General features: G+C 47.0%; 1 protein-coding gene across 1 annotated transcript in view; it reads left to right on the top strand.

Moving 5' to 3' along the window:
• Positions 1 to 16,199, top strand: part of BAZ1A (bromodomain adjacent to zinc finger domain 1A) — a 152,307-nt gene that overhangs the window by 5,827 nt on the left and 130,281 nt on the right. The window contains exon 4 of the mRNA XM_077262762.1: positions 2,695 to 2,829. Within this exon, the coding sequence (XP_077118877.1) occupies positions 2,695 to 2,829 (135 nt within the window). The remainder of the gene's footprint in view (positions 1 to 2,694; positions 2,830 to 16,199) is intronic.

Below are 16,199 nucleotides of genomic sequence, written 5' to 3'. Positions count from 1 at the left end.
ACCAACTGAAATTTGTCAGGTCTTTTATTGTTTTAATACTGATGATTTTGGCATACAACTCCTGATAACCCAAAAAACCTGTCTCAATAAATTAGCATATCAAGAAAAGGTTCTCTAAACGACCTATTACCCTAATCTTCTGAATCAACTAATTAACTCTAAACACATGCAAAAGATACCTGAGGCTTTTAAAAACTCCCTGCCTGGTTCATTACTCAAAACCCCCATCATGGGTAAGACTAGCGACCTGACAGATGTCAAGAAGGCCATCATTGACACCCTCAAGCAAGAGGGTAAGACCCAGAAAGAAATTTCTCAACAAATAGGCTGTTCCCAGAGTGCTGTATCAAGGCACCTCAATGGTAAGTCTGTTGGAAGGCAAAAATGTGGCAGAAAACGCTGTACAACGAGAAGAGGTGACCGGACCCTGAGGAAGATTGTGGAGAAGGACCGATTCCAGACCTTGGGGAACCTGAGGAAGCAGTGGACTGAGTCTGGTGTGGAAACATCCAGAGCCACCGTGCACAGGCGTGTGCAGGAAATGGGCTACAGGTGCCGCATTCCCCAGGTAAAGCAGCAACTGGACTGTTGCTAAGTGGTCCCAAGTACTTTTTTCTGATGAAAGCAAATTTTGCATGTCATTCGGAAATCAAGGTGCCAGAGTCTGGAGGAAGACTGGGGAGAAGGAAATGCCAAAATGCCTGAAGTCCAGTGTCAAGTACCCACAGTCAGTGATGGTGTGGGGTGCCATGTCAGCTGCTGGTGTTGGTCCACTGTGTTTCATCAAGGGCAGGGTCAATGCAGCTAGCTATCAGGAGATTTTGGAGCACTTCATGCATCCATCGGCAGAAAAGCTTTATGGAGATGAAGATTTCATTTTTCAGCACGACCTGGCACCTGCTCACAGTGCCAAAACCACTGGTAAATGGTTTACTGACCATGGTATTACTGTGCTCAATTGGCCTGCCAACTCTCCTGACCTGAACCCCATAGAGAATCTGTGGGATATTGTGAAGAGAAAGTTGAGAGACGCAAGACCCAACACTCTGGATGAGCTTAAGGCCGCTATTGAAGCATCCTGGGCCTCCATAACATCTCAGCAGTGTCACAGGCTGATTGCCTCCATGCCACGCCGCATTGAAGCAGTCATTTCTGCCAAAGGATTCCCGACCAAGTATTGAGTGCATAACTGAACATTATTATTTGATGGTTTTTTTGTTTGTTATTAAAAAACACTTTTATTTGATTGGACGGGTGAAATATGCTAATTTATTGAGACAGGTTTTTGGGGTTATCAGGAGTTGTATGCCAAAATCATCAGTATTAAAACAATAAAAGACCTGACAAATTTCAGTTGGTGGACAATGAATCTATAATATATGAAAGTTTAATTGTAATCATTACATTATGGTAAATAATGAAATTTAACACTATATGCTAATTTTTTGAGAAGGACCTGTACAATGTGTGAACTCGCTCTTAGGGTATGTCTAGATGAATATATTTTTGTTCATTGTGTAAGACAAGTAGAACACGGACCCAATGTTGGCATATGTGCCAGTTCACATGGGCTAGCATTCACTTTGATTGCACAAAGCAACAGTGTGGCATGTTTTACTCTGGTCTTATTTACGGACCAGACTAGTACGTACATGTAAGTAGCAGGCTGCTCCTGTACTCGTCTGATATGTGAACAGGCTCACTGATTTTCACTAGTTCTTATCTAAAGTTTTCTCTGTCTGGAAGGAATGTTACAGAGTTTAGTTTTTTGATAGAGCAGTGAATTATCACTAAAATATGCAATTTCTGTTTGCTCATTGGAGGTCCAACCCTCACGGACCCTCACTAATCCTCAGAATGAAAGGGCTGTAATTCAAATTTGGCAATATCGCCTTTGCTGTGTTTTCAACGCTCAATAGTGAAGCCACATTGAAGTGAATGGTTCCTCTGTACAGAGGATGGCCGAGAAGGGAAAACTTGGGAGGGGTAGTTGTGGTGGTGTAGCACTCTATTCCTTACCAGGGTTTCCCTTCAGTGCCTTGCAGGTTTCCGGATCCCAGATGTCAGATTCCCCCACCTTTCATGGTGACCTTCATAATGTTACCAGCCCTATACACAAAATACCCCAAACCAGCTATCGACATGGATGCATAATGTTTGTTTCTATAAATTATTCCTATTTAAAAGGGTCTTTCATTGATGCAAAGATCATTGTATGGCAGCAGTTTATATTACTTTGTACTACATTTTTGATTTTATGTAATTTCAGTTTCCAAGATCTCTGCTTGCTGTCAGTGAATAGGATTATTTTTTTTAATTCTTTTTATGAAGACCTACAGTTTGATACAATGTATCAGTTTAGCCTAGTGACGTTAAACCTCCAAAAAAACATATTGATGAATAAACTTTTGAAGCTTTAAATTTCTTTATTATTTCCTTACTAAATTTTTGACATCCAAGGGTCATCTGTGCCTAGCTATTGGATATCCTTGGTGCCATGTCTGCTTTATATGGTGCCAATTTGTCTTTCATGAAGGCCTTCATTGTTTTTTCCTTCATATTTCACATGGTGGAGAACAAAGGATGTTACCTTGTGAGGCCTATGTAGTATTATGAGTGTTCCTCACGAAGTGACAACTTGTTATAACTCGCCCTTCATTGTGCTCATTACTAACTCGCTCTCTTTTCTGGCAGGTTGGAGTGTACTGTTTTGGAAATAAAAGTTCCACCGCAGGAGAATGGGATGACAAACGGACACAACACCCCCAGTGACACCATTGTGATCAGTGACAGCGATGATGATTCTGTTCAGGAGGTTCCCGTTACCTGGTAAGGACATAACTATCAATGTAGCACTAATAATCGTATGCCGAGATTGAAATATAAATGGTCAGTGTGAAACTGCACAGTGTAGTTACACTTGCAGAACATTTTTGGCACGTCATTAGTCTTGATAGGTGGGGTGTAGGTGCCGAGACCCCACCAGTTGCTAATAAAAGACTGAAGTGTTCAGTGTGATTATTTTTTTTTCGTCCCGAGACTGAAGATGGGCTTTCAGACGTTCTTTAAATTCCTTCAGTTTTAGTGGTCAGTTTAGTCTTTGCTTTTAGTCCACAACTGATCTGCACTTTATGTCTGAGATACCGTATATACTCGAGTAGAAGCCAAGAATTTCAGCCAATTTTTTTAGGCTGAAATTTCCCCTCTTGGCTTATACTCGAGTCATTCCCAGGGGTCGGCAGGGGAGGGGGAGAGGCAGCTGTGTAATAATACATAATCCCTGGTTCTCCGGGCGCCAGCAGCTTCTTCCAGCGTTAAGCGGTCACATGGTACCGCTCATTACAGTAATGAATATGGACCAGACTCCATTCCCATAGGGGTGGAGCCCCATATCCATTACTGTAATGAGCGGAACCATGTGACCGCTCAACACAGGAAGAAGCTGCTGGCGCCCGGAGAACCAGGGACGTGCAGGGACTGCGCCGGGAGCAGGTGAGTATGGGGACATTGCGCGATATTCACCTGTCCGCGTTACACCGCTGGGCGCCGCTCCGTCTTCCTCTGCAGTGACGCTCAGGTCAGAGGGCGTGATGACGCGCTTAGTGTGCGCGCCGCCCTCTACCTGAACGTCAGTGCAGAGGAAGACAGAGCAGTGCCCAGCGGTGGACTATAGCAAGTGCCGGGGGCCTGAGCGACGAGAGGTATGTGATATATATTTTTTTTTTTATCGCAGCAATAGCTTATGGGGCAAATGTGTCTATGGAGCATCTTATGGGGCCATAATCAGCATTTGTGCAGCATTATATGGGGCAAATGTCTGTATGGAGCATCTTATGGGGTCATAATCAGTATTTGTGCAGCATTATATGGGGTAAATGTCTGTATGGAGCATCTTATGGGGTCATAATCAACATTTGTGCAGCATTATATGGGGCATATTTTAATATGGAGCTTCTTATGGGGCCCATCATGAACTGTATTGGGCATATTTTGTATGGAGCATCTTATGGGGCTCCTGATTCAATATGGATATTCAAAAACACTTAACCTACTGATGTCTCAATTAATTTTACTTTTATTGGTATTTATATTTAGTTTTGACATTTACCTGTAGCTGCTGCATTTTCCACCCTAGGCTTATACTCGAGTCATTAAGTTTTCCCAGTTTTTTTGTGGCAAAATTAGGGGTCTCGGCTTACTCTGGTCGGCTTATACTCTAGTATATACGGTACTTTATGGTTTTTCCATTAATGAGAATCTGAGCACAGTATGATGTAGGGGCTGAGACTCTGATTTCAGTGATGTCAGTTAGTAGACTGTTGCTGTTATCAATAAAAATCAATGTTTTATCAGCAGTACATCATCATGACAAGACTAGGTGTTTCATGCCTCCTAGTCAACAGCTGTGTAACCCCCGATTTATCAGTATGGGCGGGCTTATGCACCGCATTCAGAGCTCTGTTAGATCTGCAGCAGAGAGAATTGATATTATCACAACTGCTGCACCTAGTAAACGTGATACATCACTGGAATTATGCAGCTGTCAGATTACATGGCAAAATCACAATGATGAATCCTCTTTAAGGCAATACCTCCAGTATTGTGTAGTGATTAAGAAATTGCTTTTTGTTTTTTTTCCCCCTGCTTTTTCAAAATAGTTCAGAGAAGCCAATTGAAAAACAAGCCCCCCCACCCAAAAAAAACAAGATTGGAAAATAATGCCAAGAACATAGCTTTGTTCTGATAAAGCCATTGATGCCACAAATGGCAAAAAACAATCTTTGCACATGTAGACTTTATAATAATTACGGTATATAATTTGCTTTTAAGTTTAACATCTTATTCATATAATTCACAGTTAAGATGGGAATACATGTGTGGCATAAACCGTGAAAAGAAAAAGTATGCCAAAACAGGGATTGCTAAAAAACAACCAAATGTTTGATTAGATATATAAACAAGCCAATAACATAAAAAAAGTTAAAATGTCCCACAGGCTCTTAAATAATAGGGCCATGGTCTATCCCATCCAAACATAGAAAACACAGGATATATGTATAGCAAGTGTTGATGGATACAATGATGCCCAGCAATTCTTAGTATACTTTCTGTTTTATTAGGTAACCACAATGTGATATATATCATAACGCAGGGCTACAAACATACCAATAAGAAGCAGTATACTGTCAGCACAACCCAATGATTACTCCCAATAAAGCATTAATAAATACCGGTTTGAAAACCTGTGCATACAGTCATGTGGGCCCCACACTTATTACCCCCATAGATGAGGCTTCCGCAGGGAAAAAGTGCAGACCACAGAGGACTCCAGTACTTGAGAAATCAAAACACAGCATGCCAAGCCCAACGAACACGACTGTGTGCTGGCACAAACATGTAGGCTATGTGCACACGTAGGAAATGTGGTGCAGAATTTTCTGCACTAAATCTGCATCTGCAGTTTCTGTGCAGTTTCTGTGCAGTTTCTGTGCAGTTTCTGTGCAGTTTCTGGTAAATCAATGTGAAAAAAAAAAAAGCTGTGCACATGGTGCAGAAAAATCTGCGCAGAAACGCTGCAGAACTGCACAAAAGAAGCGATGTGCACTTTGAAATTTGCAGCGTTTCTGCGCAGATTTTTCTGCACCATGTGCACAGCTTTTTTTTTTTCACATTGATTTACATTGTACTGTAAATCACAGTGCAGTTCTGCAGCATTTCTGCACTAAGGCCATGTTCACACTTTGCGGTTTTTACCGCGGATCCGCGCGATTTTGATGCTGCGGGTCCGCAGCAGTTTCCATAGCGTTTACATTAACATGTAAACCCTATGGAAACCGCAAACCGCTGTGCACATGCTGCGGGAAAAACCGCGCAGAAACGCAGCGGTTTAAAACCCGCAGCATGTCACTTCTTTGTGCAGAATCGCAGCGATTCTTCACCCATAGAAATGCATTGAACCGCTTACTTCCCACATGGGGCTGTGCCCACGTTGCGGGAAGTAAGCGGATAATGTGCGGGTGGTACCCGGGGTGGAGGAGAGGAGACTCTCCTCCAGGCCCTGGGAAGCATAAATAGTGTAAAAAAAAAAAAAAAAAAAAGAATTAAAATAAAAAATCATGTTATACTCGCATCTCAGCGCTGCCCGCGGCCGTCCGGTCTTCGGTTTGCTGTGCGAGCAGGACCTGTGGTGACGTCGCGGTCACATGACCGTGATGACGCCTCGGTCACATGACCGTGACGTCACGAAGGTCCTTCTCGGCACAGCATCTTTAAAACCGGACCGCCGGGTGCAGCGCCCAGGAGATCCGGACATCGGAGGGTGAGTATAACCAATTTTTATTATTTTTATCATTACTATTGATGCTGCATATTGCTGCATATGCAGCATCAATAGTACAGGAGTAATCCCACAGCGGAAACCGCTGAACAAACCGCGATAAATCTGCAGGGATAACCGCAGCGGTTTTGCCCTGCAGATTTATCAATTCCGCTGCGGGATAAACCTGCAGAGCACACCGCAAAGTGTGTACATGGCCTAAATCTGCATCATGTGCACATACCCGTACAGTTTGCTTTAGGCTATGTGCACACTTTGTGGCGTCCTCTGCGGGTTCTCCCGCAGCGGAATTGATAAATCTGCAGGGCAAAACCACTGCGGTTATCCCTGCAGATTTATCGCGGTTTGTTTTGCGGTTTCCGCTGCGGGTTACTCCTATACTATTGATGCTGCATATGCAGCAATATGCAGCATCAATAGTAATGTTAAAAATAATAAAAATTGGTTATATACTCACCCTCTGATGTCCCGATCTCCTCGGCGCTGCACGCCTCGGCCGGTTCCAAAGATGCTGTGCGAGAAGGACCTTTGTGACGTCACGGTCATGTGACCGCGACCTCATCTCAGGCCCTGCTCGCACAGCAACTGAGACCGGACGGCCGCGTGCAGCGCTGAGAGGTGAGTATAGCATTAGTTCTCTAGTCACCTTCCATGACGGCATACGGAGGTTGCCTCTTTGCCCTAATGGGGAACAGGAAATGGAGAGGTTAAAAGGCCCTCCCACCTCCCTCTCACCAGTGTCTTTCCTGTTCCCCATGGGACAGGAGAGGTTTACTTTGTATGCAGTGGTGGCCGGTAACTGCTGCATCTAACAAGCGCCGGCTTGTATGTAACCGGGCAGCATGGGGTCGTATCTTACCTCCCCTCTCATGCTGCTCCCGCCGCGCTGCGGTGTCCTCGGGACCTGCTCCTAGCCTTCCCGCGCCCCCGTGAGGGCAAAGCAGGCTAGCGTTCCTCACCGGAGTCCTCCTGGAGCTCTCCGGTCCCCTTCCCCTCCACATGCCGCTGGCAACCCGGAAGTGATCGCGCGCGTCACTTCCGGTCTTTTCTGCGCTCCCTGGAGGCACTTCCGCCGGCGGTATCTCGTGCAGGACGGCGTCCTCCACGCTAGGACTATGGAGGGAAGGAGGAGGTGTTTCCACATCGCTGGGGGCAGGAACATTCCACCGTGTATAAAACCTGCCAGAAAACGTCGCAGGTAAGACTATCCTGTCATGGAGAGCAGTACCTGCCCTGCGCTTGCAGAGCCCAGCGCTGCCCCTGCCACAGTAAGTGCCGCAGGGACAGGGGTCCTTAGTTAGTAACCTGGGGATATCCTTTAGTCACTCTCTCTCCCCTCTCATTACAGGGAGAAAAGTCTACCCCCAAAACTACTACTAAAAAGAAGTGTGCCATCTGTAACATTAAGCTGCCACCATTATGGGAGAAAAAACTCTGCAGGACCTGTGCTGACAAAGTTGTCAGGGCAGAGCAACCTTCTCTACTAGAGGAAATCTGCTCTTTGGTCAACAAGAGGTGCAATCCTCCCTAGCAGCCTTTACCCCACCACCCTCTCCAGCTAAAAAAAAGGAAAATCCAGGAGGAGGATTCTGAATCTGAGTCAGACCTCTCCTATGCCTCATCCTCAGGTCGACGGGAGGAACCTACGTCCCCTATAACATCTGAAGCCAGGAAATATCTTTTCTCTTCAGACTGGATTGAGGACTTAGTAGCTGCTGTACTCAGTACTATGGGACTGGAGGAGGAGCCAGAACCACAGTCCATACAGGACCAGATGTTTGGTGGCATAACCAAGGGTAAATGGGTAGGATTTCCAATCCACTCGAATATATCTGATATGATTGACCAAGAGTGGGAATTACCTGAAAAACGTCTCAGTACTCCATCCGAGATGAAGCATAGATTCCCCTTAGAAGGGGATTTAGCCAAATGGGATATCCCTAAAGTTGATTCTCAGGTGGCAAGAGTGGCTAAGAGAACGGCTCTTCCATTCGGAGACTCGTCACAGCTAAAGGATCCCATGGACAGGAAAATAGAAAGCAGAAAATCTTCCAACTACAGAGAGCTAAAAGCTGTAGAGGAAGCCCTACTAGTAGGAGGTCATCTTATCAAGGGACATCACGTTCAGATATATTCGGACAATGTGACCACGGTGGCCCACATCAGACATCAGGGCAGTTCAAAGAACAACTGCCTGAAGAACATATCTGCCCGGCTATGCTCCTGGGCAAAAAGACATCTTTTATCTCTGACGGCAGTTCACCTGAAAGAGTCTGCCTGAATGTTGGCTGAGCATCTAAGTCGCCAGGACATACATCCGGGGGAATGGTGTTTGAGCAACCGAAGCTTCGAGATGCTGGTGAACAAATGGGGTCTTCCAGAAATCGACCTCTTTGCGTCCGGCCAAAACGCGAAAGTCGAAGCCGCCTTCTCACTAAACCCCAGGGACGGCTCCAAAGGAGTGGATGCACTAGCCCAGAAGTGGAATTTTCGGTTGGCCTATGCGTTTCCACCAATTCCGATATTGGCGAGAGTCTTACAGAAAGCGCGGGAAGAACAAACACCAACCATATTGGTAGCTCCGTTGTGGCCCAAGAGGAGTTGGTACAACCTGATAGTGGATCTACAGGCGGATGGGCCGTTCCATTTTCCGATAGAAGAAGACCTTCTTTCTCAAGGACCAATCCATCCCCTAGATGCCCACAAATGGAATCTGGCGGCATGGCTACTGAAGCCCAAATGTTAAGAGCCAGAGGGCTATCAGAAGCAGTGGTTTCCACACTTCAAAAATCTAGGAAACCGGTAACCATTGCTATATATAATAAGATCTGGAAGAAATTCTCATCTTTCGGTCTTCCTGAAGTGCCAGATCCCTTCAGTCCGAATTTATCAAAAATTCTAGACTTTCTACAAAAAGGCTTAGAAATAGGCCTCAGGCCTAGCACCCTAAAAGTTCAAGTTTCCGCCCTCAGTTCAATATTTGATCAGGATCTGGCAAATCATCGCTGGATTAAGAGGTTCATGATATCAGCCTCTAGAATGAACCCTAAGAAACAAATAACAGTACCACTGTGGGATCTCAATCTGGTGTTACAAGGGCTCACAGGTCCCCCCTTCGAACCATTATCCTCCTGCTCCCAGAAAAATCTGATTTATAAAACAATTTTTCTAGTGGCTATTACATCAGCAAGGAGGGTGGGAGAATTACAAGCCCTCTCAAAGCGAGAACCATACCTATCTATTCGAGATGACTCTATAATACTGCGCCTAGAGCATTCCTTTCTTCCAAAAGTCGTATCAGATTTCCACCGCTCTCAGGAAATTGTTCTACCTTCTTTTTGCCAAAATCCTGCAAATCCAAAAGAGAGATTTCATATGCTGGACGTCAGGCGCATCGTATTATTTTACCTAGAAGAAACCAGTTCTTACAGAATTGACCAGAATCTATTTGTCCATCCATCAGGACAAAACAAAGGAAAGAAGGTAGCCAAAAGTACTATTGGCAACTGGATCAAGAAAGTGATAGCAGAGGCATACCTTGCTCAAGATAAAACCCCTCCAGTGGGAATCAAGGCTCATTTGACTAGATCAACCTCAGTCTCCTGGGCAGAAAGAGCAGGTGCATCAGCAGAGCAAATCTGCAGGGCAGCTACATGGTCTTCGTTGCATACTTTCTCCAAACATTACAGATTAGATGTAATGCCCAACAAGGACAGCCTTCGGCCGGAAAGTACTCCAGGCCGTTGTCCCTCCCTAGCGCCAAATTAGTTGGTATTCCTCCGTATGCCGTCGTGGAAGGTGACTAGAGAAAATAGAATTATTCTTACCGTTAATTCGGTTTCTAGGAGCCTTTCACGACGGCGCTAGTTCCCTCCCTATACTCCTGGATTTAAATCTGGGATTCAAGGTAAACCGGTGCTATGGTTTTCAGTTATAAGTCACTGGTGAGAGGGAGGTGGGAGGGCCTTTCAACCTCTCCATTTCCTGTTCCCCATTAGGGCAAAGAGGCAACCTCCGTATGCCGTCGTGGAAGGTTCCTAGAAACCGAATTAACGGTAAGAATAATTCTATTTTTTTATTTTAATTCTTTTTTTTTACACACAAAAATGGTTCCCAGGGCCTGGAGGAGAGTCTCCTGTCCTCCACCCCGGGTACATCCGCTTACTTCCCGCATCGTGGGCAAAGCCCCATGCAGGAAGTAAGCGGTTCAATGCATTCCTATGTGTGCAGAATTGCAGCGATTCTGCACAAAGAAGTGACATGCTGCGGGTTGAAAACCGCTGCGTTTCTGCACGGTTTTTCCCGCAGCATGTGCACAGCGGTTTGCGGTTTCCATAGGGTTTCCATGTAAATGTAAACGCAATGGAAGCTGCTGCAGACCCGCGGCATCAAAATCGACGCGGATCCGCGGCAAAACCCGCAAAGTGTGAACATGGCCTTAGACTCCAGTTCGCAAGGCAATATAAGCCACCCATGCATCAGACCATCAAAGCATCTATGTATGGCCACAAATGTGGGTGATGGCTACTGCATGCATTAACCCCTTGAGCCCCAAGGGTGGTTTGCACGTTAATGACCGGGCCATTTTTTACAATTGTTTTCTCGTGACATATTGTACTTTATGATAGTGGTAAAATTTCTTCGATATAACTTGCGTTTTTTTGTGAAAAAAAACGGAAATTTGGTGAAAATTTTGAAAATTTCGCAATTTTCCAACTTTGAATTTTTATGCCCTTAAATCGCAGAGATATGTCGCACAAAATACTTCATAAGTAACATTTCCCACATGTCTACTTTACATCAGCACAATTTTGGAACCAAAATTTTTTTTTTTGTTAGAGTTATAAGGGTTAAAAGTTGACCAGCAATTTCTCATTTTTACAACACCATTTTTTTTTTTTTTTAGGGACCACATCTCATTTGAAGTCATTTTGAGGGGTCTATATGATAGAAAATACCCATGTGTGACATCATTCTAAAAACTGCACCACTCAAGGTGCTCAAAACCACATTCAAGAAGTTTATTAACCCTTCAGGTGTTTCACAGGAATTTTTGGAATGTTTAAATAAATATTAACATTTAACTTTTTTTACACAAAATTTATTTCTGCTCCAATTTGTTTTATTTTACCAAGGGTAACAGGAGAAAATGGACCCCAAAAGTTGTTGTACAATTTGTTCTGAGTACGCTGATACCCCATATGTGGGGGTAAACCACTGTTTGGGCGCATGGCAGAGCTCGGAAGGGAAGGAGCGCCATTTGACTTTTCAATGCAAAATTGACAGGAATTGAGATGGGATGCCATGTTGCGTTTGGAGAGCCCCTGATGTGCCTAAACATTGAAACCCCCCACAAGTGACACCATTTTGGAAAGTAGACCCCCTAAGGAACTTATCTAGATGTGTGGTGAGCACTTTGACCCAACAAGTGCTTCACAGAAGTTTATAATGCAGAGCCGTAAAAATAAAAAATCACAATCTTTTCGCCCCCAATTTTTTATTTTCCCAAGGGTAAGAGAAGAAATTGTCCTGAGTACGCTGATACCAGATATGTGGGGGTAAACGACTGTTTGGGCGCATATCAGAGCTCGGAAGGGAAGGAGTGCCATTTGACTTTTCAATGCAAAATTGACTGGAATTGAGATGGGACACCATGTCGCGTTTGGAGAGCCCCTGATGTGCCTAAACATTAAAACCCCCCTACAAGTGACACCATTTTGGAAAGTAGACCCCCCCCTAAGGAACTTATCTAGATGTTTTGAAAGCTTTGAACCCCCAAATGTTTCACTACAGTTTATAACGCAGAGCCGTGAAAATAAAAATTCTTTTTTTTTCACAAAAATGATTTTTTAGCCCCCAGTTTTTGTATTTTCACAAGGGTAACAGGATAAATTGGACTCCAAAAGTTGTTGTCCAATTTGTCTTGAGTACACGGATACCCCATATGTGGGGGGGAACCACTGTTTGGGTGCATGGCAGAGCTCGGGAGGGATGGAGCGCCATTTGGAATGCAGACTTAGATGGATTGGTTTGCAGGCGTCACGTTGCATTTGCAGAGCCCCTGATGTACCCAAACAGTAGAAACCCCCCACAAGTGACCCCATATTGGAAACTAGACCTCCCAAGGAACTTATCTAGATGTGTTGTGAGAACTTTGAACCCCCAAGTGTTTCACTACAGTTTACAACGCAGAGCCGTGAAAATAAAAAATCCTTACTCTGTCGCCTCATTGGGGGACACAGGACCATGGGTGTTATGCTGCTGTCCACTAGGAGGCGACACTATGCATAATCTGAAAAAGATTAACTGTGGCTCCTCCTGTGCAGTATACACCCCTGGACGGCATCAGCCTTCTCCAGTTTTTGCTTAGTGTCGCAAAGGAGGCACACCTAAAGATTTTTACTCCGTTTCCCGTTTTCCGACGGGATTACAGATGAAGAAAAGAGGGTCTCCTGTGAGACCCCCGACATGGCTCCTTCCTCGGCCCCCTATTATGGGGTGCCCAGTTGAAGTTGAGATGGCTATTCCCCATGCTGCTCCTTCCCCAATTCCTTTTGGTTTCTGGGTTGAGGTCGAGGCGAGGATAAAGGCCCCTGAAGGTGTGTGACAAAAGCACCCTCCCTATTCCCCTCTGGGGGTATTAGGTTGAGACACCTCAGGTAAGGCCTGTACAGGCAGCATCCTACAGCTCCCAGCAATGGGCCAGCACACTGCGCCTGCATCCAGGGACCCCAGCCCAGCTGCGGGCTCCTGTTGGGGCCGGGGGGAGTGCAGGCAGGCATGGCACATACAGACACAGGGTTCCCTGCGTCCCTGTCTCTGCGGCAGCACCAGCTCTATACTGCCTCAGGGGGACCCCAGCCGGGCTCCCCCTTCCGCTTATAGCCCCACCGCCATCCTGCCTTCAAATCCGGAGGGGTCCGGTTCAGATCCGACCCCCTCCCGGACTTTCGCGCCGGCCTGGAGCCCTTCTGGGCCTCAGGCATCTAATTTAGGCCCCGGCTTCGGCCTAGCTGAAGCAGCAGCCTCCTCTCCGCCCCCCGGCCCGCCCCCCGGATGACAAATATGACACTCTACAGTGTCATACAAGGGGCGGATTGAGACAGAAAGGGCGGGTTTTTTATAGCCTTGCCGCCTTTTTCCAGCTCTCCGCCCCCTTCTCCTCCTCTCTCCTCTGTCTCTGCAGCCATTTTCGGCTGCAGATTAACCCTGCATCTCCCGGTCTGCAGGACCAGGCAGCCAGTCTCCGGGGGGCACAGGACTGTGGATTTTCGGCGCTGGACCTAGGGGTACACTGGTGGGGTAAGATCACAGCTGGGTTATCTTTACTCAGCTGTGAATCCATATTACCTATAAGGCTCCCCTGTAGGTTCTCTACCCCTGTAAGGTCCATCTGCTGGCAGCACTTCTGCACTCTGTGCGCTATGCCGGGCTCAAGGTCTAAGAGAACCAGGCAGAACTGCTATTATGCATTCTGCACAGCCTGTGGGACCGCTCTCCCCAGTAGCAGCACGTACCCGCATTGTCAGAACTGTATACAAACTACTGTGTCACAGCCTCAAGAAGCCCCTGCCAATGCCTCGGTGTCTAATGCCACACCGGAATGGGCTACTCAGTTATCGCAATCTATGACGCAGTCTATAGATAACCTAACTTCCACATTGCTTCAGGCTCTGCAGGGTCATGCCCCGGCTATGACCGTTACCCAACAACGGGAGAGCTTGACTCAGGAACAAGATGCCCCTGGCACATCCACGTCTAGGTCAGGACGCAAGCGGATCCATAGATCAAGTCCATCTGCGTCATCCCATAGCACACGGTCATCCCCCTCTAGGGAGAGACACCGTTGCTCCAGGTCATCTAGACCGTCCCATTCCAGGGACAGACAATGCAGATCTCCGCAATCCCCAACCAGAGAAGGCCTCCTCCCCAGCTCACCCAGCAGGGGACGCCTCAGTGATACACAGAATTCGGAAGGCATCTGCGACTCTGACTCAGACAGAGAAACTGAGGGGTCCCTGATCCCAATCCCTCCTAGCAATACAGCGCTAGTTGAGGACATAATATCGTCCATCCATCGGGTGCTGGACATTTCTGATCCGCCACCAGAGGCCCCAGAACATCAGATTTCCTTTGAAGGACCTCTGAAGCCGCCTAAGGTTTTTTCTAACCACCCAGAGTTTAAGGCGATCCTTAAAAAACAGCTCTCACAGCCTGAGAAAAAATTCGCTAATCGCAAATATCTGGAGGCGAGGTACCCCTTCCCACAGAAGGACACCAAGGAATGGACAGATCCACCTGAAGCGGATCCCCCAGTCTCCAGGCTAGCAGCACAGACCCTCCTTTCACTGCCAGATAGCTCAACCCTAAGGGACGCAGCAGACCGGCAGGTAGAACGCATGGCTCGTTCAATTTTCGAGGCTGCAGGGGCATCCCTGGTTCCCGCGTTCGCCTCAGTTTGGGCTGCCAAGGCCATCCTGGCCTGGGCAAACAATTTACAAGCCTTCCAAGCATCCGCTCCTGAACTGTCGGACCAAGCGGTTCAAATTGCTGTTGTAGCAGATTACATGCTCCATGCAGCTCTGGATTCAGCAAGGGGAGTCGCGGGGATAGCATCAAACGCCATCACGATTCGGCGTATCCTCTGGCTGCGGGAATGGAAAGCGGACGCAGCCTCAAAGAAGTCCCTCACGCACCTCCCCTACCTCAGTGGGAGACTTTTCGGTGAACAGTTGGACACTATGATATCCAACGCCACAGGGGGTAAGAGTACTTCTCTTCCCCAACTGAAACCTAAACGCACTTACAAGAAGCGTAACCAAACTCGATTCCGATCCTTTCGGAATTCCTCCGGCTGGTCTGTCTCGCATCCAGTACAAAATCGTAACCGTTCCCCACGCAGGGACAACTCACGATCGACGCAAAGGTCGGACAAGACCTGGCAGTCAAAAGCAGGCCAGTCTAAGCCCAGAGGAGGAAAATCTCAGACCTTCTCCTCCTCATGACTCACGGACTCCGGAAGACACCACACCAGTAGGCGGCCGACTTTTGCTCTTTCATCAAGTCTGGCTGCCTATTACAGAAGACAGGTGGGTCACGGAACTAGTGTCTTCCGGATACAAAATAGACTTCACCTCCAACCCACCGGACCGGTTCTTCCTCTCTGTCCCCCCAAAACCGCCAGCCAAGGCTCGAGCCTACCACCAAGCGGTCTCCTCGCTTTGTCAATCAGGAGTCATAGTACCGGTACCCACGACCGACCGTTTCCGAGGGTTCTACTCCAATCTGTTCGTAGTTCCCAAGAAAGGAGGCAGTGTACGGCCCATACTAGACCTAAAACAGCTCAACAAATATGTACGGGTCCGTCATTTCCGCATGGAGTCCCTTCGGTCCATCATTGCGTCCATGGAGAAGGGAGAATATCTCGCCTCCATAGACATACAAGACGCATACCTGCATATACCCATTGCACCTGCCCATCAGAGGTTTCTCAGGTTCGCAATAGGCCAGGACCACTACCAATTCGTGGCTCTCCCCTTTGGACTCGCCACGGCTCCCAGAGTGTTCACCAAGGTCATGGCAGCCACCATGGACGTCCTGCACTCCAGAGGCATAGTAGTCGTTCCATACCTGGACGATCTACTCATCAAGGCTCCCACCTTCAAGGACTGCGAGCTCAGCGTCTCAATCACAACCGATACTCTCAGTCGCATGGGCTGGTTAATCAACCTACAAAAGTCATCACCAACCCCGAGTCAGTCCCTGACCTTCCTGGGAATGTTATTCAACACCTCCAGGGGTCTAGTGCTCCTTCCCAAGGACAAGGCACTGGCTCTCCGACTAGCAGTTCGCACCCTCCTCC

This window comes from Ranitomeya variabilis, chromosome 1, assembly GCF_051348905.1.
Source record: "Ranitomeya variabilis isolate aRanVar5 chromosome 1, aRanVar5.hap1, whole genome shotgun sequence".
Classification (NCBI taxonomy): domain Eukaryota; kingdom Metazoa; phylum Chordata; class Amphibia; order Anura; family Dendrobatidae; genus Ranitomeya; species Ranitomeya variabilis.
Note: the sequence above shows the minus strand (reverse complement) of the source record. Positions and strands in the feature narration are given on the sequence as shown.